The 22,342-nt window shown below is 46.8% G+C and overlaps 2 protein-coding genes across 4 annotated transcripts in view; one reads left to right on the plus strand and one right to left on the minus strand.

Moving 5' to 3' along the window:
- Positions 1-22,342, plus strand: part of LOC129862033 (contactin-1a-like) — a 164,626-nt gene that overhangs the window by 46,990 nt on the left and 95,294 nt on the right. The gene's annotated exons all lie outside the window — the stretch shown is intronic.
- Positions 11,870-15,575, minus strand: LOC129862944 (uncharacterized; the record flags this gene model as incomplete). Its single annotated transcript, XM_055935048.1, has 2 exons — positions 11,870-12,002; positions 15,082-15,575. Coding segments are annotated over 2 exons (627 nt in total), but the record flags the coding sequence as incomplete, so codon positions are not given.

A 22,342-nucleotide genomic window follows, 5' to 3' on the forward strand; every position in this document is an offset into this window, starting at 1 on the left:
GTTGGCCGAGTATGGTTCCCAATTAGTGTAACTGAATTCTTCGTCCTCCTCTGACGAGGAGTAAGAAATGTCGGACCAAGATGCAGCGTGGTGAGTATCCATTTTAATATGAATACTTGAAACAAACAAACAAAATAACGAATAAACGAACGAAGACAAAACAGTCCCGTAAAGTGACAATACAAACACAGGATACAGGAACACAGTAACAGGAACAATCACCCACAACCCACAATACAAAACAGGCTACCTAAATATGGTTCCCAATCAGAGACAATGACTAACACCTGCCTCTGATTGAGAACCATATCAGGCCAACCACATAGAAATAGACAAACTAGACATACAACATAGAATGCCCACTCAGATCACACCCTGACCAAACAAAACATAGAAACATACAAAGCAAACTATGGTCAGGGCGTGACAATTAGAGTCAGCTGTCTATCGTTGTTCCTGATTGGGAATCATACTTAGGCAGCCCTTTTTCCCACTTTCTGTTGTGGGATCTTGTCTTTTTGTGTTGCAGGTTGTTGCACTCCTAGCTTTACGTTCGTTGAGTTGTTTATTGTTTTTTTTGGTGGAACATTTAATTTAATAAAGAAAATGTACGCCTACCACGCTGCACCTTGGTTCATTTATGACAGGGAGTTTGAGGACAGTGAGCGTAACATTCCTGAACTTGTTAGGAACTCGCCCTTTCATCTCATTTCAATATTGTCAATCTATGATAAACAGAAAGGGTTTTTGGTTTATTAACATCTATGAATTATTTATATTAATGGCTATAAATCCATCTCTGAATGTGCTATAGTGCTGAAACCCCTCTCTCCTGCTGCGCTACGATGTAAGGATTGCAGGCAAGTGCTTTGTCATCGGCTGTGATTTATGGTTCAGCCAAGAGTTGATTGACAGTCAGAAGAGAAAATGAAATGGTAGGAGGTACATCCCAGCTTCGAGTGGTTTCAGATTTCACTTCAAGTGGTTTCAGATTTCACGTCCTACGTCACACAGGCACAAGAAAAGATACTACTGTGTCTGTGGGAACCGGGGCTATTGCTCAATGCAAGCCATTTCGATCTGCGGTGTCCACGGATCAATTTATAAGCGAAAATGTCAATCGGAATCGGAACCGGTACCAGAACCACGCAGGTCCCGTTAAACAGGGGAATTTACATCTTAAGCTTTTCATTATAATCCACATAATAATTCACATTTCCTGTTGCTGCAGGATTATTCCCCAGCTGTAGAAAACTGTCTCAAATTAACCTTTTACTGCAGTGGGCTAAATCAAGGTCACAGAGTGATTATTGGCAGTCTTATTGTCACGTCTACACCCCCGCTCCTCTTTGGTGTCACGAGTTGTCTCATCATTACGCACACCTGTCACCATCGTTACGCGCACCTGTGCCTCATGAGACTCACCTGGACTCCATCACCTTCCTGATTACCTCCCTTATATATGTCACTCCCTTTGGTTCTTTTCCCAGGTGTTATTGACTTTCTGTTCCTATGTTTTATGTCTGTAAACTATGTGTGTTTCTTGTCTTGTTTAATTTATTATTAAATTCCCTACCTGTCCTTGCTTTCCGACTGCATGTGTGTGTATGCGCGTGCCTGCGTCCGTGTGTGTGTGTGTGTGTCTCTGTGTGTGCATGTGCATGCGTGCATGCATGAGTGTGTGTGTGTGTGTGTGTGGAGTACAGGGAAAGGATCCTCTTGTATTCCTGTCAGTGTAACGACTACATGGTACTGAGTCAGATAAAGCACCTCAGAGCAGTGTGTGTGTGATTGTGTGTGCAGCGTACTCAACACAAACCCTATGCTCAGCTATTATACATTACTACTACACTATGTGCTCTGCATAGAGAGAGGGTGTGTTGGAGGATTTCTGACTATGATTAGCTGGCATGGCAGCCTTGGTTTGTCAATGGGGCACCGCATAGTTAGAAACGTAATGAGTCTCAGAATGTTTACATGGCCACTCATTGGAACTCACTATGTAGTCTCAGGGAACATGCTAGATTCTGTTGACCATCATGCTCATGAGCTTTTCAATTATGATATTTAGTGGACTAGGTATAAGATGTTAGAGATTACAGTTGGTGGCTTTGACTGATGCACTTTTACTGAGTTGCATTTTCCTGTGAGAAAGAGACCGGTGACATAACTGGTGATGACTGGGGAGGATGATTGATGACAAACCTGTGGCTAATTGACATACTTAGATAATACAACATGAATAATAACGAAGGATTTCTTCCTGAGTCTGTCTTCAAAATAGTTACCTTCCTGTTGTTAACAGACATAGATTACTGGAATAACAATGATTATATCTTCCTGCTCTGTAGGATAGTCTGTGTCAATGTAATTCCTTCCAGACATGTTTTAAGGATTCTGGAATGAGCTAAGATCAATTAAGGTCCATTTCCTCATCTCACAGCGTACATTGCCTTGTTAAGATGGATGGTTGTGTGTGTGTGTGTGTGTGTGTGTGTGTGTGTGTGTGTGTGTGTGTTCAGTTAAGATGGATGATTTTGTGTTTGTGTGTGTGTTCAGTTAAGATGGATGGTGATGGGACACACAGACAGAGAGAACAACAAGGCTGGGAGCTAAGGCAATTATGGATGATTATGCAGACCATGACCAATAAATCCAATCATGTGTGTGTGTGTTGACTCAAAACACAAGGTGAGTTTTATCTCTAGACTGATTGCGTTATTTATCACCATGTCAGAGTAATCTGGCGAGGTCTTACGTCTGAAAGGAACAAATAAATTGCAAGGAATAATGCATTTAATACTGTAGTAATGGTAGTGAGGGAATAGCCTACAGCCTGTACTGTAGTAACGGTAGTGAGGGAATAGCCTACAGCCTGTACTGTAGTAATGGTAGTGAGGCAGTAGCCTACAGCCTGTACTGTAGTAATGGTAGTGAGGGAATAGCCTACAGCCTGTACTGTAGTAATGGTAGTGAGGGAATAGCCTACAGCCTGTACTGTAGTAATGGTAGTGAGGGAATAGCCTACAGCCTGTACTGTAGTAATGGTAGTGAGGGAATAGCCTACAGCCTGTACTGTAGTAATGGTAGTGAGGGAATAGCCTACAGCCAGTACTGTAGTAACGGTAGTGAGGGAATAGCCTACAGCCAGTACTGTAGTAACGGTAGTGAGGGAATAGCCTACAGCCAGTACTGTAGTAATGGTAGTGAGGGAATAGCCTACAGCCAGTACTGTAGTAACGGTAGTGAGGGAATAGCCTACAGCCAGTACTGTAGTAACGGTAGTGAGGGAATAGACAGTATCTATAGTATGTCTATGTTGAAGAGACTATAGTAATGTGGACTCACAGTCACACCGTACCCATTATCCACTAGTCTATTTAGCTCATACTGACCTAAGCAAGTTCACTGGAAATATATGTTCACAGTATTATCTCTCTCGCGTCGGAGTGCATGCTGGGAGCGAGTCGGGAAGCACGAGCGATTGTGGGAGCGAGTCGGGAAGCACGAGCGATTGTGGGAGCGAGTCGGGAAGCACGAGCGATTGTGGGAGCACCTGGAATTCTTTTCACTCTATTAGGTTTCAGTGTGTATACATATTTATATAAATGGAGTTGTTTTATGGTTGTATTGTCTCACTAACACTAAGTATGTATAGGGGTGGTAGGATCGTTGAGGTTGGTTATGTCGAGGGTGGAAGCAGCGGGAGGGCCTGGTTGTATTGTCTCACTAACACTAAGTATGTATAGGGGTGGTAGGATCGTTGAGGTTGGTTATGTCGAGGGTGGAAGCAGCGGGAGGGCCTGGTTGTATTAACCGCTGGTGGAGGTGTGGAGTTTGAAAAGCTTTGGGGTGAAGATTCCCGCTGCGACAGGTTGTTCTGTGGAAGAATGTAGTTTAGCAGTGGGCACTATCATTGGGTATGATAGCATAAAATCAGCCTCAATGATGAATAGTGCTGTGGTCATTTTCGTAGATTCCTTTGAAAAGGGGAATACGATAGGTTTGAGAGTTGTGTTGCGGGAGACATAGACATCGGTATTCCCTTTTATGAATCCGGCGAAGAAAGTTCTACTTTCTAATTTGCCTCCATTGGTTAGAGATTAAGTGTTGGAGTGACAGTGATCTCGTCATGGACAACTTGTATCTACAATAAAGTAATTTTTGGATGCAAATCTGAACTCAGAAAACACATCTCTTTACAGAGTTAAGACTGAAACTGATCTCAGAAAACACATCTCTTTACAGAGTTAAGACTGAGACTGATCTCAGAAAACACATCTCTTTACAGAGTTAAGACTGAAACTGATCTCAGAAAACACATCTCTTTACAGAGTTAAGACTGAGACTGATCTCAGAAAACACATCTCTTTACAGAGTTAAGACTGAGACTGATCTCAGAAAACACATCTAATTAACGGGGTTAAGACAGGTTAGATAGGTTTTATTGTTGTGAGCATCTCAGGTCTGTAAATCCAGTGTGATAAAACCCCAGTGTTCTGATCATTGTTTAGTAACAGAGGTGGTGGACATTAACACTGTAAAACCCCAGTGTTCTGATCATTGTTTAGTAACAGAGATGGTGGACATTAACACTGTAAAACCCCAGTGTTCTGATCATTGTTTAGTAACAGAGGTGGTGAACATTAACACTGTAAAACCCCAGTGGGATGTTCTGATCATTGTTTAGTAACAGAGGTGGTGGACATTAACACTGTAAAACCCCAGTGTTCTGATCATTGTTTAGTAACAGAGGTGGTGAACATTAACACTGTAAAACCCCAGTGTTCTGATCATTGTTTAGTAACAGAGGTGGTGAACATTAACACTGTAAAACCCCAGTGTTCTGATCATTGTTTAGTAACAGAGGTGGTGGACATTAACACTGTAAAACCCCAGTGTTCTGATCATTGTTTAGTAACAGAGTTGGTGGACATTAACACTGTAAAACCCCAGTGTTCTGATCATTGTTTAGTAACAGAGGTGGTGAACATTAACACTGTAAAACCCCAGTGTTCTGATCATTGTTTAGTAACAGAGGTGGTGGACATTAACACTGTAAAACCCCAGTGTTCTGATCATTGTTTAGTAACAGAGGTGGTGGACATTAACACTGTAAAACCCCAGTGTTCTGATCATTGTTTAGTAACAGAGGTGGTGAACATTAACACTGTAAAACCCCAGTGTTCTGATCATTGTTTAGTAACAGAGGTGGTGGACATTAACACTGTAAAACCCCAGTGTTCTGATCATTGTTTAGTAACAGAGGTGGTGGACATTAACACTGTAAAACCCCAGTGTTCTGATCATTGTTTAGTAACAGAGGTGGTGGACATTAACACTGTAAAACCCCAGTGGGATGTTCTGATCATTGTTTAGTAACAGAGGTGGTGGACATTAACACTGTAAAACCCCAGTGTTCTGATCATTGTTTAGTAACAGAGGTGGTGAACATTAACACTGTAAAACCCCAGTGTTCTGATCATTGTTTAGTAACAGAGGTGGTGAACATTAACACTGTAAAACCCCAGTGTTCTGATCATTGTTTAGTAACAGAGGTGGTGGACATTAACACTGTAAAACCCCAGTGTTCTGATCATTGTTTAGTAACAGAGTTGGTGGACATTAACACTGTAAAACCCCAGTGTTCTGATCATTGTTTAGTAACAGAGGTGGTGAACATTAACACTGTAAAACCCCAGTGTTCTGATCATTGTTTAGTAACAGAGGTGGTGGACATTAACACTGTAAAACCCCAGTGTTCTGATCATTGTTTAGTAACAGAGGTGGTGGACATTAACACTGTAAAACCCCAGTGTTCTGATCATTGTTTAGTAACTGTAACAGTCCTGACCTGTTTTATGTTGTTTTTATGTGTTTATGGTCAGGGCGTTAGTTTTGGGTGGGCAGTCTATGTTATCTGTTTCTATGTTGGTTTTGGTTTGCCTGGTATGGCTCTTGATTAGAGGCAGGTGGTTTGCGTTTTCCTCTAATTAAGAGTCATATTTAGGTAGGGCATTCTCACTGTTTGTTGGTGGGTGATTGTCTCCTGTGTCTGTATGTATGTTCGTACCACACTGGACTGTAGCGTTTGTTTGTTTCGTTTCGTTTCGATGTCGTCTGTTTCCTGTACGTGAGTTTATGTTTAGTTATGTAAGTTTATGTTCAGGTTTCGTCTACGTCGTTTTCTTGTTTTGTAGTTTTGAAAGTGTTTTGTTTTGTTTCGTGTTGCCGTCGTATTTATAATAAAGATGGCTTATTTCCCTGAAGCTGCGTTTTGGTCTGAAGATCCTTCTCTCCTCACCTCATCTGAGGATGAGGAGAGCACCAGCCGTTACAGAATCACCCACCACGCTAAGACCAAGCGGCAAGGGAAAACTAAACGGAGTAAGGGACAGGAGAGAAAGGAGCAATGGACATGGGACGATGTATTGGACGGAAAGGGTTGCTACACTTGGGAGGAGATCCTGGCTGGTAGGGATCGCCTCCCATGGGAACAGGTGGAGGCACTGAGGAGAGCAGAGGCTACCGGGGAGAGGAACCGGAGCTATGAGGGAACGCGTCTGGCACGGAAGCCAAAAAAGCCCGTAAGTAATTCCCAAAAATTTCTTGGGGGGAGGCTAGGAGGTAGTGGGCCAAGGGCAGGTAGGAGACCTGCGCCCACTTCCCAGGCTTACCGTGGAGAGCGGGAGTACGGGCAGGCGCCGTGTTACGCAGTAGAGCGCACGGTGTCTCCTGTACGAGTGCATAGCCCAGTGCGGGTTATTCCACCTCCCCGCACTGGGAGGGCTAGATTGGGTATTGAGCCAGGTGTCATGAGGCCGGCTCAACGCGTCTGGTCTCCAGTGCGTCTCCTCGGGCCGGCATACATGGCACCTGCCTTACGCATGGTTTCCCCGGTTCGCCTACATAGGCCGGTGCGGGTTATTCCACCTCCCCGCACTGGTCGGGCGACCGGGAGCATTCAACCAGGTAAGGTTGGGCGGGTTCAATGCTCAAGAGTGCCAGTACGCCTCCACGGTCCGGTATTTCCGGCACCACCTCCCCGCCCCAGCCTAGTACCTACAGTGTCTACACTACGCACTAGGCTACCAGTGCGTATCCTGAGCCCTGTTCCTCCTCCACGCACTCTCCCTGTAGTGCGTGTATCTAGCCCGGTGCCTCCAGTTCCGGCACCACGCACTAAGCCACCTGTGCGTCTCCAGAGCCCTGTACAAACTGTATCTTCTCCCCCTACTAATCCTGATGTGCTTGTCCTCAGCCCGGCGTCACCAGTGCCGGTGCCGCGCATCAGTTGTGGAGTAGGCTTTGAGAATACAGTGTGCCCTGTTCCTGCTCCCCGCACTAGTAGGAAGGTGCTTATCATTAGCACGGTGCCTCCAGTTCCGGCACCACGCACCAGGTCTACAGTGCGCCGTATCCGGCCAGAGCCATCCGTCTCACCAGTGCCATCTGAGCCATCCGTCTCCCCAGCGCCATCTGAGCCATCCGTCTCCCCAGCGCCATCTGAGCCATCCGTCTCCCCAGCGCCATCTGAGCCATCCGTCTCCCCAGCGCCATCTGAGTCATCCGTCTGCCAGGAGCCTGCAAAGCCGCCCGTCTGCCATGAGCCTGCAAAGCCGCCCGTCTGCCATGAGCCTACAGAGCCATCCGCCAGACAGGAGCCGCAAGAGCCGTCAGCCAGACAGGAGCCGCTAGAGCCGCCCGCCAGACAGGATCTGCCAGAGCCGCCAACCAGACAGGATCTGCCAGAGCCGCCAACCAGACAGGATCTGCCAGAGCCGCCAACCAGACAGGATCTGCCAGAGCCGCCAACCAGACAGGATCTGCCAGAGCCGCCAGCGAGCCATGAGCAGCCAGAGCCGTCAGAGAGCCATGAGCAGCCAGAGCCGTCAGAGAGCCATGAGCAGCCAGAGCCGTCAGCCTGCCATGAGCGTCGAGAGCCGTCAGCCTGCCATGAGCGTCGAGAGCCGTCAGCCTGCCATGAGCGTCGAGAGCCGTCAGCCTGCCATGAGCGTCGAGAGCCGTCAGCCTGCCATGAGCGTCGAGAGCCGTCAGCCTGCCATGAGCGTAGAGAGCCGTCAGTCTGCCATGAGCGTCGAGAGCCGTCAGCCTGCATGGACCTGCCAGAGCCGTCCAGCCAGGACCTGCCAGAGCCGTCCAAACAGGACCTGCCAGAGTCCTTCAGCCGGGATCTGCCCCTTGTCCCGGTGTTGCCCCTTGTCCCGGTACTGCCCCTTGTCCCGGTGCTGCCCCTTGTCCCGGTGCTGCCCCTTGTCCCGGTGCTGCCCCTTATTCCGGTGCTGGTCCTTATCCTGGTGCTGCCCCTTGTCCCGGTGCTGCCCCTTGTTCCGGTGCTGCCCCTTGTCCCGGTGCTACCCCTTGTCCCGGTGCTGGCTGTTTATTTAGGGGAAGGTAGTTTTAGGGTGGTCAGTGGAAGGGGTAGACAGAAGAGGGGAGTGACTATGGTGGTGTGGGGAGAGCGTCCTGAGCCGGAGCCACCACCGTGGTCAACTGCCCACCCGGACCCTCCCCTGGACTTTGTGCTGGTGCGCCCGGCGTTCGCACCTTGAGGGGGGGGTACTGTAACAGTCCTAACCTGTTTTATGTTGTTTTTATGTGTTTATGGTCAGGGCGTTAGTTTTGGGTGGGCAGTCTATGTTATCTGTTTCTATGTTGGTTTTGGTTTGCCTGGTATGGCTCTTGATTAGAGGCAGGTGGTTTGCGTTTTCCTCTAATTAAGAGTCATATTTAGGTAGGGCATTCTCACTGTTTGTTGGTGGGTGATTGTCTCCTGTGTCTGTATGTATGTTCGTACCACACTGGACTGTAGCGTTTGTTTGTTTCGTTTCGTTTCGATGTCGTCTGTTTCCTGTACGTGAGTTTATGTTTAGTTATGTAAGTTTATGTTCAGGTTTCGTCTACGTCGTTTTCTTGTTTTGTAGTTTTGAAAGTGTTTTGTTTTGTTTCGTGTTGCCGTCGTATTTATAATAAAGATGGCTTATTTCCCTGAAGCTGCGTTTTGGTCTGAAGATCCTTCTCTCCTCACCTCATCTGAGGATGAGGAGAGCACCAGCCGTTACAGTAACAGAGGTGGTGGACATTAACACTGTAAAACCCCAGTGTTCTGATCATTGTTTAGTAACAGAGGTGGTGGACATTAACACTGTAAAACCCCAGTGTTCTGATCATTGTTTAGTAACAGAGGTGGTGGACATTAACACTGTAAAACCCCAGTGTTCTGATCATTGTTTAGTAACAGAGGTGGTGGACATTAACGCTGTAAAACCCCAGTGGGATGTTCTGATCATTGTTTAGTAACAGAGGTGGTGGACATTAACACTGTAAAACCCCAGTGTTCTGATCATTGTTTAGTAACAGAGGTGGTGGACATTAACACTGTAAAACCCCAGTGTTCTGATCATTGTTTAGTAACAGAGGTGGTGGACATTAACACTGTAAAACCCCAGTGTTCTGATCATTGTTTAGTAACAGAGGTGGTGAACATTAACACTGTAAAACCCCAGTGTTCTGATCATTGTTTAGTAACAGAGGTGGTGGACATTAACACTGTAAAACCCCAGTATTCTGATCATTGTTTAGTAACAGAGGTGGTGGACATTAACACTGTAAAACCCCAGTGTTCTGATCATTGTTTAGTAACAGAGGTGGTGGACATTAACGCTGTAAAACCCACAAGTACATACTGGCATGTTAATATACCTTTTTTGAGTGATGCTCACTTCAGTAAATGTTTTAGATTTTCTCTGTGAGAGGTGGAGGTCTGAAAAGGCTAGTTTTATATCTCTTCAACAGTGGTGGGATATAGGGAAAATCCAGAATCAACAATTCTGTAATCAATACACGATGAATATCACCAGAGATATCACCAGATCAATGAACGCCCTAGAGTCTGAGATAGTGGAACGCCTGACGTTGGTTGAGACCACAGGAGATCGATGCCATATTCAGGCACTCAAGAGAAAAAAAGCCGCTTTGGCAGACCTGTTGGGTATCAGAGCACAGGGGGCATTGGTGAGAAGTACATTTCAGGGAATATCTGAAATGAATGCCTCATCCAATTTTTTCTTTGGTTTAGAGAAACAGAATGGACAAAGAAGAATTATTCATTGCCTCAAATCAGCTGTTGGACAGGAGCTCACTAGCTCAAGTGAAATTAGAATGAGGGCAGAATAGTTCTATGCTGAGCTCTACAAGAGTGAGTACAAAGAGGATAAAACAGTGACACAGCAGTTCCTTGGTGGGCTCCTACAGGTGGCTGCAGAAGCTCAGGTTGAGCTAGAGCAACCATTGTCTTTGCAGGAGCTAAACCCTGCATTAAAAGGCATAGAAAATGGAAAGGCACCGGGTATTGATGAGCTTCATGTTGACTTAAGTCTATTTGGGCTATGTTGGGAGAGGATTGGCTAGCAGTTGTTAACGTTAGTTTGACCGGAGCGTTACTACCGATAAGCTGCAGAAGGGCTGTCCTCACCTTACTGCCAAAAAATGGTGACCGTATGGAGGTGAAGAACTGGAGGCCGGTGGCCTTAATGTGCACTGATTATAAGATTCCTGTCCAAGGCTTTGTCCAACAGGCTGAGGGAGGTGATAGGGTAAATCATACACACGGACCAGTCCTGCTGTGTTCCCGGCAGGCAGATAGGGGATAACATTTCCCTGATTCTGGATTTTTTGGACGTCTCTAGGGCTGTTGGGTTGGATGCTGGTCTAATTTCAATTGATCAGGAAAAGGCATTTGACCGAGTTGAACATCAATACCTATGGGGCCACTTTGGAGGCTTTTGGTTTCAGCTCTGGTTTTATTGACGGTGGCTTGAGTGCTACTTTTAAAGTGTGTAGAGGAATTAGGCAGGGGTGTTCGTTGTATGGAATGGTGTATGTCATCGCTATAGAGACACTACTAAAACGAATTAGAAGTTGCATTGAAGGGGGGAACCTTTCAGAGGAAATTCCTCCTATTCGTCTCTCAGTCTATGCTGATGATGTCGTGAAAAATCAAGCGGAGGTGGATAGTTTGAGTCTCATGGTTGATCGGTTTAAGGGAATAACCTCTACAAAGGTAAACTGGGGAAAAAGTTGTGCTTTACAGATTGGGAAATGATCTGGAGGGATCATGGCTTTGCCAGGGGGTTGGAATGATGTGAGGGGGGGGGGGGGGTTCAAGTATCTTGGAGTGTACTTAGGGGATGAGGGGACAATGGAAATAAATTGGAATGCGGTGGTTGAAATGTTGGAAGGAGGATGAGGAGATGGCGTTGATTGTTATCTAGAATGTCATACAGGGGGCGTACTATTATTGTTAACAATGTGTTTGCTTCTGCACTGTGGCATCGGTTGTCATGTTTAGAGCCACTATCTGTCCTTCTGGCTAAGATACAGGCAATTATTGTAGATTGTATTTGGAATAAATATCACTGGGTTCCACAAAGTATTTTGTAGTTGTCAAACGAGAAGGGGGGGACAAGGTCTTGTACATCTGCTGCTTTCCGGGTTTAGTTTATTCAAAGGTTGCTCTATGGACCGAAAAATGTGGTGTGGAGAGGGGTGGCAGGTCTGGTATTACAGCAGGTTGGGGGATTAGAGTTAAATAAGGCTTTATTTTTGGTTGATAGTAGCCAGATTTCTAGGGATGGAGTACCTCCGTTTTACAGAGGCCTTCTTAGGGTTTGGAGTATAATGAAGGTGTCCAGACACACTAAGGCTGAGTCAGTGCATTGGCTGTTGTAGGAACCTCTGGTCTATGGGGCAAGACTGGATTGTACAGCTGAAGCTGTTCCACATTTCTCCAAGATGTTGGTGAAAGGAAAAATCATCACCCTAAGGATGTTAATGGACATGGCTGGGCCTAAGGCATCACCCTTAGGAAGTTAATGTACATGGCTGGGCCCACATTAATGGATGGAGGACGGGTGGCTGAACATTTGGGGGTGAGGTCAGAAAGGATTGTCGGACAACTGCTGGGAAGTTGCAGGAAGGCTCTGTCAACAGAAGAGGGGATTATGCTCAAGAGTTACAAGAAAAAGGCACAAGATTTCCCAGACTAGGGATTACACCAAGTACTCCAGTCCTACCGAAAGGCTTTATTAGTGGATTTGAGAGGGTTGGAAGAGGTGGGTTTGGATGAGGTGAATGGGAAGGAGTTATATAGGGGGTGTGTCAAGGTTTTAAATAAAGATAAATAGAAAATATACTACTTGGAGGGTAAAACTGGGCCTTGATGACAAGATAAAGCCAGCATGGAGAGCACTGTACAAGCCACCGTTACTAAAGGGGACTGGTGATATGTAATGGAGGGTGATGATGACAAGGTAAAGCCAGCATGGAGAGCACTGTACAAGCCACCGTTACTAAAGGGGACTGGTGATATGTAATGGAGGGTGATGATGACAAGGTAAAGCCAGCATGGAGAGCACTGTACAAGCCACCGTTACTAAAGGGGACTGGTGATATGTAATGGAGGGTGATGATGACAAGGTAAAGCCAGCATGGAGAGCACTGTACAAGCCACCGTTACAAAAGGGGACTGGTGATATGCAATGGAGGGTGTTGCATGGCATCATTGCAGTTAATGCTTTTTATCTGTTATTAATTCAGATGTTGGAGATGGATGTCATTTTTGTAACATAAGATCAACTATTTTTGACTGTTTTATGGAGTGTGAGAGGATAAAGCCTCTTTTTGAAATGTTCAAGTTTTTGTGATTTTCAATAACACTGTTTTTATTTTGGGGTTTCAATATAGTAAGCAACAGAAAAGAAAAAGTCAACTGTTAAATTTTATTTTTGGACAAGCTAGGATGTCAATTTTTACATTTTTCTGAGTTTGAAAAACAAGATAGACAAGAGATATGGTAAGGATGTAAGATGTTTTTTAAAGGATTAGTTAAAGCGAGAATAAAAGTGGATTTTGAGTTCTTCTCGGTTGTAAAAAATCTCCCATTGTTTGAGGAGAAGTGGATTTATGAAGGAGCGGTATGTTTTGTGGAGGAGGGGAAACTATTTTTTGTTGATGAAATTAGTTGAATGTAAATTATTTTTTATTTTATTGATTTGTTACTTTTATGTTTATTTAAGAATCACACATTTGTTGTGTAATTTCTGAAAAGGCAGTGTGACAATATTTGTGTTAATACTTGAGTATAAAATAAAGGGTTTTATAAAAACTCGCTCTCTCTTTTTTCTTCCCCTATTCCCTATCCAATCCCACTCCAGAGGTCTCGTGAGTGGGGAGTTCCCTAACAAGCATTGTGCACTTCCAGAAGATACTGTGTATCGTCACACCCTACCCATTATCTGCTAAACTATTCTCTTGCAAATCTTTATAGCTCTTGCTCAGCATTTTTATCATAAATGGTGACTGGATTATATCCCCAATGGAGAGCAAAGGCTGCGTCTACTTAGCTTGGGATTCTGGGCTGCAACATCTTGTATTCTATTTCAATGAAGTATTTTTTCCTTTTAATGCTTTTGCTTCTGCTTTCCCCTTAAGTATCATGTCACTGAGACTTGTTAGAGAAACTCAGGATATGACCTTCAAATCAGGGCAACACTCTCCAGACAGATAACTGATATGGGATGAAGGGAATACTTTACCACTGTGTGTGAGTGTGTGAGTGAGTGAAAAGATGGCACCACTGAATGTGTTTGACAGACTAAGTATCTCGAGGAGGTATTGAATTAGAACAACCCCAGGGAGTAAGGCTTAATGGCAGTGATTTAGTGAGATACCCATACTAATTACATCGTCTTTCACATCCTGTCCTCTCATGTTTAATGCTTGAAGGATGTTTACAAGTTGCTGAGTCTTGTTCTCTTGCTCATGTTTTTCATTCTCCAGGCCTTTATACTCTTGGACTTATAGTCAAATATCTTCAGTCAAAAATATTTGTGTCACAGCGAGCATGATGATGGGGATGGTGACGATGGTGATGGTGACGATGGTGATGATGATGATTATTTGACCCTGCTGGTCATCTATGAATATTTGAACTTCTTGGCCATGTTCTGTTATAATCTCCACCCTACACAGCCAGAAGAGGACTGGCCACCCCTCATAGCCTGGTTCCTCACTAGGTTTCTTCCTAGGTTCTGGCCTTTCTAGAGACTTTTTCTAGCCACTGTGCTTCTACACCTGCATTGCATGCTGTTTGGGGTTTTAGGCTGGGTTTCTGTACAGCGCTTTGTGACATCAGCTGATGTAAGAAGGGCTTTAAAAATACATTTGATTGAAATACATTTGATTGATGATGGCGATGATGATAATGATGGTGGTGGTGGTGATAATGATGGTGGTGGTGGTGATAATGATAATGATGGTGGTGGTGGTGATGATGATATTGATTGTGGTGGTGATGATGATAATGATTGTGGTGGTGGTGATGATGATAATGATGGTGGTGGTGATGATGATAATGATTTTGGTGATGATGATGATGATAATGATGGTGGTGGTGGTGGTTATGATGATGATAATGATTGTGGTGGTGGTGATGATGATGATAATGATGGTGGTGGTGATGATGATAATGATGGTGGTGGTGGTGGTGGTGGTGATGATGATAATGATTGTGGTGGTGGTGATGATGATAATGATTGTGGTGGTGGTGATGATAATGATGGTGGTGGTGGTAATGATGATAATGATGGTGGTGGTGGTGATGATGATAATGATTGTGGTGGTGGTGATGATGATAATGATGGTGGTGGTGATGATGATGATAATGATGGTGGTGATGATGATGATAATGATGGTGGTGGTGGTGGTGGTGGTGATGATGATAATGATGGTGGTGGTGGTGGTGATGATGATAATGATTGTGGTGCTGGTGATGATGATGATGATAATGATGGTGGTGGTGGTGATGATGAGGATAATGATGGTGGTGGTGATGATGATAATGATGGTGGTGGTGGTGGTGGTGGGGGTGGTGGTGATGATGATAATGATTGTGGTGGTGGTGGTGATGATAATGATGGTGGTGGTGGTAATGATGATAATGATGGTGGTGGTGGTGATGATGATAATGATTGTGGTGGTGGTGATGATGATAATGATTGTGGTGGTGGTGATGATAATGATTGTGGTGGTGGTGGTGATGATGATAATGATTGTGGTGGTGATGATGATGATAATGATGGTGGTGGTGGTGATGATGGTAATGATGGTGGTGGTGATGATGATAATGGTGGTGGTGGTGGTGGTGATGATGATAATGATTGTGGTGGTGATGATGATAATGATTGTGGTGGTGATGATGATAATGATTGTGGTGGTGGTGATGATGATAATGATGGTGGTGGTGGTGGTGATAATGATTGTGGTGGTGATGATGATGATAATGATGGTGGTGGTGATGATGATAATGATGGTGGTGGTGGTGGTGGTGGTGGTGATGATGATAATGATTGTGGTGGTGGTGGTGATGATAATGATGGTGGTGGTGGTGGTGATGATGATAATGATTGTGGTGGTGGTGATGATGATAATGATTGTGGTGGTGGTGATGATGATAATGATTGTGGTGGTGGTGATGATGATAATGATTGTGGTGGTGGTGGTGATGATGATAATGATTGTGGTGGTGGTGATGATGATAATGATTGTGGTGGTGGTGATGATGATAATGATTGTGGTGGTGGTGATGATGATAATGATTGTGGTGGTGGTGATGATGATGATAATGATGGTGGTGGTGGTGGTGGTGATGATGATAATGATTGTGGTGGTGGTGGTGGTGATGATAATGATGGTGGTGGTGGTAATGATGATAATGATGGTGGTGGTGGTGATGATGATAATGATTGTGGTGGTGGTAATGATGATAATGATTGTGGTGGTGGTGGTGATGATGATAATGATTGTGGTGGTGATGATGATGATAATGATGGTGGTGGTGGTGATGATGATAATGATGGTGGTGGTGGTGATGATGATAATGATGGTGGTGGTGGTGGTGGTGATGATGATAATGATTGTGGTGGTGATGATGATAAAGAGGAAGAGGAAACGGGATTCATTCAAAAGGTTTTTCTGCACCTGAGGCATCAAGGTCTTGCCCTCAGCCAAGGGTATGACAATAGAGATAGAGTGTGTGTGTGTGCACTGTTGTTCATGTTTGAGTGTGTGTCTGTCTAAGGGTCTATGAGACAGGGGCGTGGGTTTAAGAGATTAGACCTTCCCCTGTCCGCTGTGTGTGTGTGCGTGTGTGTGTCGCCGATCTCTCGGCAATGCAACTCTGTACGGCGGGGAGGCGTCTTTAATGGCAGGGTATTGGCATCACTCCTGTCCTGCTCCTCTCCTCTGCCTCTCTGACTGAGCGCTCCTCTCTTTCTCCTCTCTGACTGAACGCTCCTCTCCTCCGCCTCTCTGACTGAGCGCTCCTCTCTTTCTCCTCTCTGACTGAACGCTCCTCTCCTCCGCCTCTCTGACTGAGCGCTCCTCTCCTCCGCCTCTCTGACTGAGCTCTCCTCTCCTCCGCCTCTCTGACTGAGCGCTCCTCTCTTTCTCCTCTCTGTCTGAGCGCTCCTCTCCTCCGCCTCTCTGACTGAGTGCGCCTCTCTTTCTCCTCTCTGACTGAGCGCTCCTCTCTTTCTCCTCTCTGACTGAGCGCTCCTCTCCTCCGCCTCTCTGACTGAGCGCTCCTCTCCTCCGCCTCTCTGACTGAGCTCTCCTCTCCTCCGCCTCTCTGACTGAGCGCTCCTCTCTTTCTCCTCTCTGACTGAGCGCTCCTCTCCTCCGCCTCTCTGACTGAGCTCTCCTCTCCACTGCCTCTCTGACTGAGCTCTCCTCTCCTCCGCCTCTCTGACTGAGCGCTCCTCTCCTCCGCCTCTCTGACTGAGCTCTCCTCTCCTCCGCCTCTCTGACTGAGCGCTCCTCTCCTCCGCCTCTCTGACTGAGCTCTCCTCTCCTCCGCCTCTCTGACTGAGCTCTCCTCTCCCCTGCCTCTCTGACTGAGCTCTCCTCTCCTCCGCCTCTCTGACTGAGTGCTCCTCTCCTCCGCCTCTCTGACTGAGCTCTCCTCTCCCCTGCCTCTCTGACTGAGCTCTCCTCTCCTCCGCCTCTCTGACTGAGTGCTCCTCTCCTCCGCCTCTCTGTCTGAGCGCTCCTCTCCACTGCCTCTCTGACTGAGCGCTCCTCTCCTCCGCCTCTCTGACTGAGCGCTCCTCTCCTCCGCCTCTCTGACTGAGCGCTCCTCTCCTCTGCCTCTGCAGCAGCAGTAGCAGCCAGCCGCAGCAGCAGTAGCAGGCAGCAGCAGTAGTAGCAGTAATAGCAGGCAGCAGCAGTAGCAGGCGGCAGCAGCAGTAGCAGGCAGCAGTAGTAGTAGCAGGCATTAGCAGCAGTAGCAGGCAGCAGCAGTAGCAGGCAGCAGTAGTAGTAGCAGGCATTAGCAGCAGTAGCAGGCAGCAGCAGTAGCAGGCAGCAGTAGTAGTAGCAGGCATTAGCAGCAGTAGCCTGCAGCAGCAGTAGCAGGCAGCAGCAGCAGTAGCAGGCAGCAGCTGGCGGCAGCAGCAGTAGCAGTAGTAGCATGCGGCAGCAGCAGTAGCAGGCAGCAGCAGCAGTAGCGGGCAGCAACAGTAGCAGCAGCAGTAGCAGACAGAAGCAGTAGTAGTAGCAGGCATTAGCAGCAGTAGCAGGCAGCAGCAGTAGCAGGCGGCAGCAGCAGTAGCAGGCAGCCGCAGTAGCAGGCGGCAGCAGCAGTAGCAGGCAGCAACAGTAGCAGCAGCAGTAGCAGGCAGAAGCAGTAGTAGCAGGCAGCAACAGTAGCAGGCAGCAGCAGCAGTAGCAGACAGCAACAGTAGCAGCAGTAGTAGCAGGCGGCAGCAGCAGTAGCAGGCAGCAGCAGCAGTAGCAGCAGCAGTAGAAGTAGCAGGCATTAGCATCAGTAGCAGGCAGCAACAGTAGCAGCAGTAGTAGCAGGCGGTAGCAGCAGTAGCAGGTGGCAGCAGCAGTAGCAGGCAGCAGCAGTAGCAACACAGTGTTCTGCTCTATTTTCTATCTTGTTATGTTCAATGTCAGCCAATGAATCATCAATAATATATGATATGGCAGGTTGTGGTTTATGGATATTCATTGCACCAATGAATGTAAGCCCTCTGAAAGACAAAATACAATTAATCTCTATGGTTTGTGGCTCATTTGATCAAATCAAAATCAAATCAAATGTTATTGGTCACATACATGTGATTAGCAGATGTTATTGCGGGTGTAGCGAAATGCTTGTGCTTCTAGCACTGATAGTGCAGTAGTATCTAACAATTTCACACAATACACTCAAATCTAAGTAAAGCAATGGAATTAAGAATATATAAATATTTGGACGAGCAATGTCAGGGCGGCATAGACTAAGATACAGTAGAATAGAATACAGTATATACATATGAGATGAGTAATGCAAAATATGAAATATTATTAAAGTGGCCAGTGACTTCAAGTCTATGTATACAGGCAGCAGCCTCTAATGTGCTAGTGATGGCTATTTAACAGTCTGATGGCCTTAAGATAGAAGCTGTTTTTCAGTCTCTCGGTGCCAGCTTTGATGCACCTGCACTGACCTCGCCTTCTGGATGATTGCGGGGTGAACAGGCAGTGGCTTACGTGGTTGTTGTTCTGTTTGGCCTTCCTGTGACATCGGGTGGTGTATGTGTCCTGGAGGGCAGGTAGTTTGCCCCCGGTGATGCTTTGGGCAGACTGCACTACCCTCTGGAGAGCCCTGCGGTTGTGGGCAGTACAGTTGCCGTACCAGGCAGTGATACAGCCCGACAGGATGCTCTCAGTTGTGCATCTGTAAATGTTTGTGAGGGTTTCAGGTGCCAAGCCAAATTTCTTCAGCTTCCTAAGGTTGAAGAGGCGCTGTTGCACCTTCTTCACCAAACTGTCTGTGTGGGTAAACCATTTCAGTCTGTGATGTGTACGCCGAGGAACTTAAAACTTTCCACCTTCTTCACTGCTGTCCCGTCGATGTGGATAAGGGGGTACTCCCTCTGCTGTTTCCTGAAGTCCACGATCATCTCCTTTGTTTTGTTGACGTTGAGTGAGAGGCTGTTTTCCTGACACCACATTCATGTGATGAGTGAGTGCCCTCACCTCCTCCCTGTAGGCTGTCTCGTCGTTGTTGGTAATTAGGCCAACTACTGTTGTGTCGTTTGCAAACTTGATGATTGAGTTGGAGGTGTGCGTGGCCACGCAGTCATGGGTTAACAGTGAGTACAGGAGGGGGTTGAGCACACACCCTTCTGGGTTATGTCAAAGTGTTTTTTCTTTCTCTGTGGTTTCTGGGAATCTGTGGCCTAAGGGAATCTGTGGCCTAATGTTGGATTATTTTCCTTTAATCCAATAATGTGATGAATGGGGCTAGGTACTTGGAAGCCTTGACTTAGATTAATCTGTTTTATTGTTTGTCTCATAGCGTTAGCTGGCTAATGTAGAATAAATGGTATTGATGCCACTGTAGGATTCATTGCTCTTGTAATTTGCTTTGTTTTCACAGCACACTGATGTTCCCTCTTGGACAATGATTTTCTATTACATTCTATGATATTATATTCTATACATGCCACCACAGTGTAGCTGTCTTGAAGGACCAATCATGCTGTTGATGTGACTTGTGTTGCAGAAGCCTACAGATACTAGGTAGTCAGTGAGTGGGGGTTGAGATGTGCATTGTGTATGTATATACCTGTTATCCTATGGAGACGACTTAGCTGCTGTCTTCTCAGACCAGATGTGTCATATTGTAATAGGACGGTGTGATCTTTATTGCTTTCAGGGGTTCAGTCCTTCTTTGACCTTTGACCTGAAGCCCATTGATCATGACAGTCTTTCCATACCTCGACTCCATGGATAGATACACACGAGTGTCTGATTTGGCGTGTTTGGGTAGTAAACAGTACAGAGAGTAGGGTTCGTGTGTGTGCGTGTGCGCGTGTGTGTGTGACTATTGGATTGAAAGAATATCCCAGTTATCAGTGATTACTCCTTTGGAAAAATTTACCTCACAGCCAGTTCCCGAGTCATTTCTCCCCAGTAATTTACCCCCAGCCATTTACCTCCAGCCATTTACCCCCAGTCATTTACCCCCAGCCATTTAACCCCAGCCATTTACCTCCTGCCATTTACTCCAAGCCATTTACCCCCTCCCATTTACCCCCAGTTAATTACCCTCTGCCAATTACCCTCAGCTATTTACCCCCCGCCATTTACTTCCTGCCATTTACTCCAAGCCATTTACCCCCAGCCATTTACCCCCCGCCATTTACCCCCAGCCATTTACCTCCTGCCATTTACTCCAAGCCATTTACCCCCCGCCATTTACCCCCTGCCGTTTACCCCCAGCCATTTACCCCCTGCCGTTTACCCCCTGCTGTTTGCCCTCAGCCATTTACCCCCAGCCATTTACCCCCTGCCGTTTACCCCCAGCCATTTACCCCCTGCCGTTTACCCCAGCCATTTACCCCCCGCTGTTTGCCCCCAGCCATTTACCCCCTGCCGTTTACCCCCTGCTGTTTACCCCCAGCCATTTACCCCCTGCCGTTTACTCCCTGCTGTTTGCCCCCAGCCATTTACCCCCAGCCATTTACCCCCTGCCGTTTACCCCCAGCCATTTACCCCCTGCCGTTTACCCCCTGCCGTTTGCCCCCAGCCATTTACCCCCAGCTGTTTACCCCCTGCTGTTTGCCCCCAGCCGTTTACCCCCCAGCCATTTACCCCCTGCCGTTTATCCCCTGCTGTTTATCCCCTGCCATTTATCCCCTGCCGTTTACCCCCTGCTGTTTGCCCCCAGCCATTTACCCCCTGCCGTTTATCCCCTGCTGTTTACCCCCAGCCATTTACCCCCTGCTTTTTGCCCCCAGCCGTTTACCCCTTGCCATTTACCCCCTGCTGTTTGCCCCCTGCTGTTTGCCCCCAGCCGTTTTCCCCCCAGCCATTTACCCCCAGCCGTTTATCCCCTGCTGTTTGCCCCCAGCCGTTTACCCCCCAGCCATTTACCCCCTGCCGTTTACCCCCAGCCATTTACCCCCTGCCGTTTATCCCCTGCTGTTTATCCCCAGCCATTTATCCCCTGCCGTTTACCCCCTGCCATTTATCCCCTGCCGTTTACCCCCAGCCATTTACCCCCTGCCGTTTATCCCCTGCTGTTTACCCCCAGCCATTTACCCCCTGCTTTTTGCCCCCAGCCGTTTACCCCCAGCCGTTTACCCCCCAGCCATTTGCCCCCAGCCGTTTACCCCCCAGCCATTTATCCCCTGCCGTTTACCCCCAGCCATTTACCCCCTGCCGTTTATCCCCTGCTGTTTACCCCCAGCCATTTACCCCCTGCTTTTTGCCCCCAGCCGTTTACCCCCAGCCATTTACCCCCTGCTGTTTACCCCCTGCCGTTTCCCCCAGCCATTTACCCCCAGCCATTTACCCCCTGCCGTTTATCCCCTGCTGTTTACCCCCAGCCGTTTACCCCCCAGCCATTTACCCCCTGCCGTTTATCCCCTGCTGTTTATCCCCAGCCATTTATCCCCTGCCGTTTACCCCCAGCCATTTACCCCCTGCTTTTTGCCCCCAGCCGTTTACCCCCAGCCATTTACCCCCTGCTGTTTACCCCCTGCCGTTTACCCCCTGCCATTTACCCCCAGCCATTTACCCCCTGCCGTTTACCCCCTGCCATTTACCCCCTGCCGTTTACCCCCTGCCATTTACCCCCTGCTGTTTACCCCCTGCCGTTTACCCCCTGCCATTTACCCCCAGCCATTTACCCCCTGCCATTTACCCCCTGCCGTTTACCCCCTGCCGTTTACCCCCTGCCATTTACACCCTGCCATTTACCCCCTGACCGACATTTCAACATTTCATAGTCATGGTTCTGAAGCTGTGTGTGAGAGGGGACAGTTAGAAACAATGGGAGCATTATGAAAAGAGAAAGGTCAAGTGAATAAAGAACTGTGTCTCCATGGTGATGTGACAGTTAGTACTCTATAATGGAGATGGACCGTGAATTGACCGTACCAGTGAAAAAGCTTCACAGGCCTTCATAAAGAAAACATGTTATCACATGCCAGTAGCTCAGATTCCTGTTTACTGGAAATACTTTCATGGAATATAAACTATTGTAAATACACTAACATGATATTATACACTTCAAGTATGACTCCATGATAAAATAAAGGTTAAATAAAAAATGCATGGCTTAAATGCATGGCATGAATTGAGTGAATGATTGCGCTGCCGTTATTGATTATTGGTCAGCTGGTGTGCGTAGCCTTCGTGACCCTAAAGGCATTATGTTGACTGGAAGAGCAGGATAAGCAGCTTACATTACATTAGTGTGACA

Source organism: Salvelinus fontinalis, chromosome 9 (genome assembly GCF_029448725.1).
Source record: "Salvelinus fontinalis isolate EN_2023a chromosome 9, ASM2944872v1, whole genome shotgun sequence".
Classification (NCBI taxonomy): domain Eukaryota; kingdom Metazoa; phylum Chordata; class Actinopteri; order Salmoniformes; family Salmonidae; genus Salvelinus; species Salvelinus fontinalis.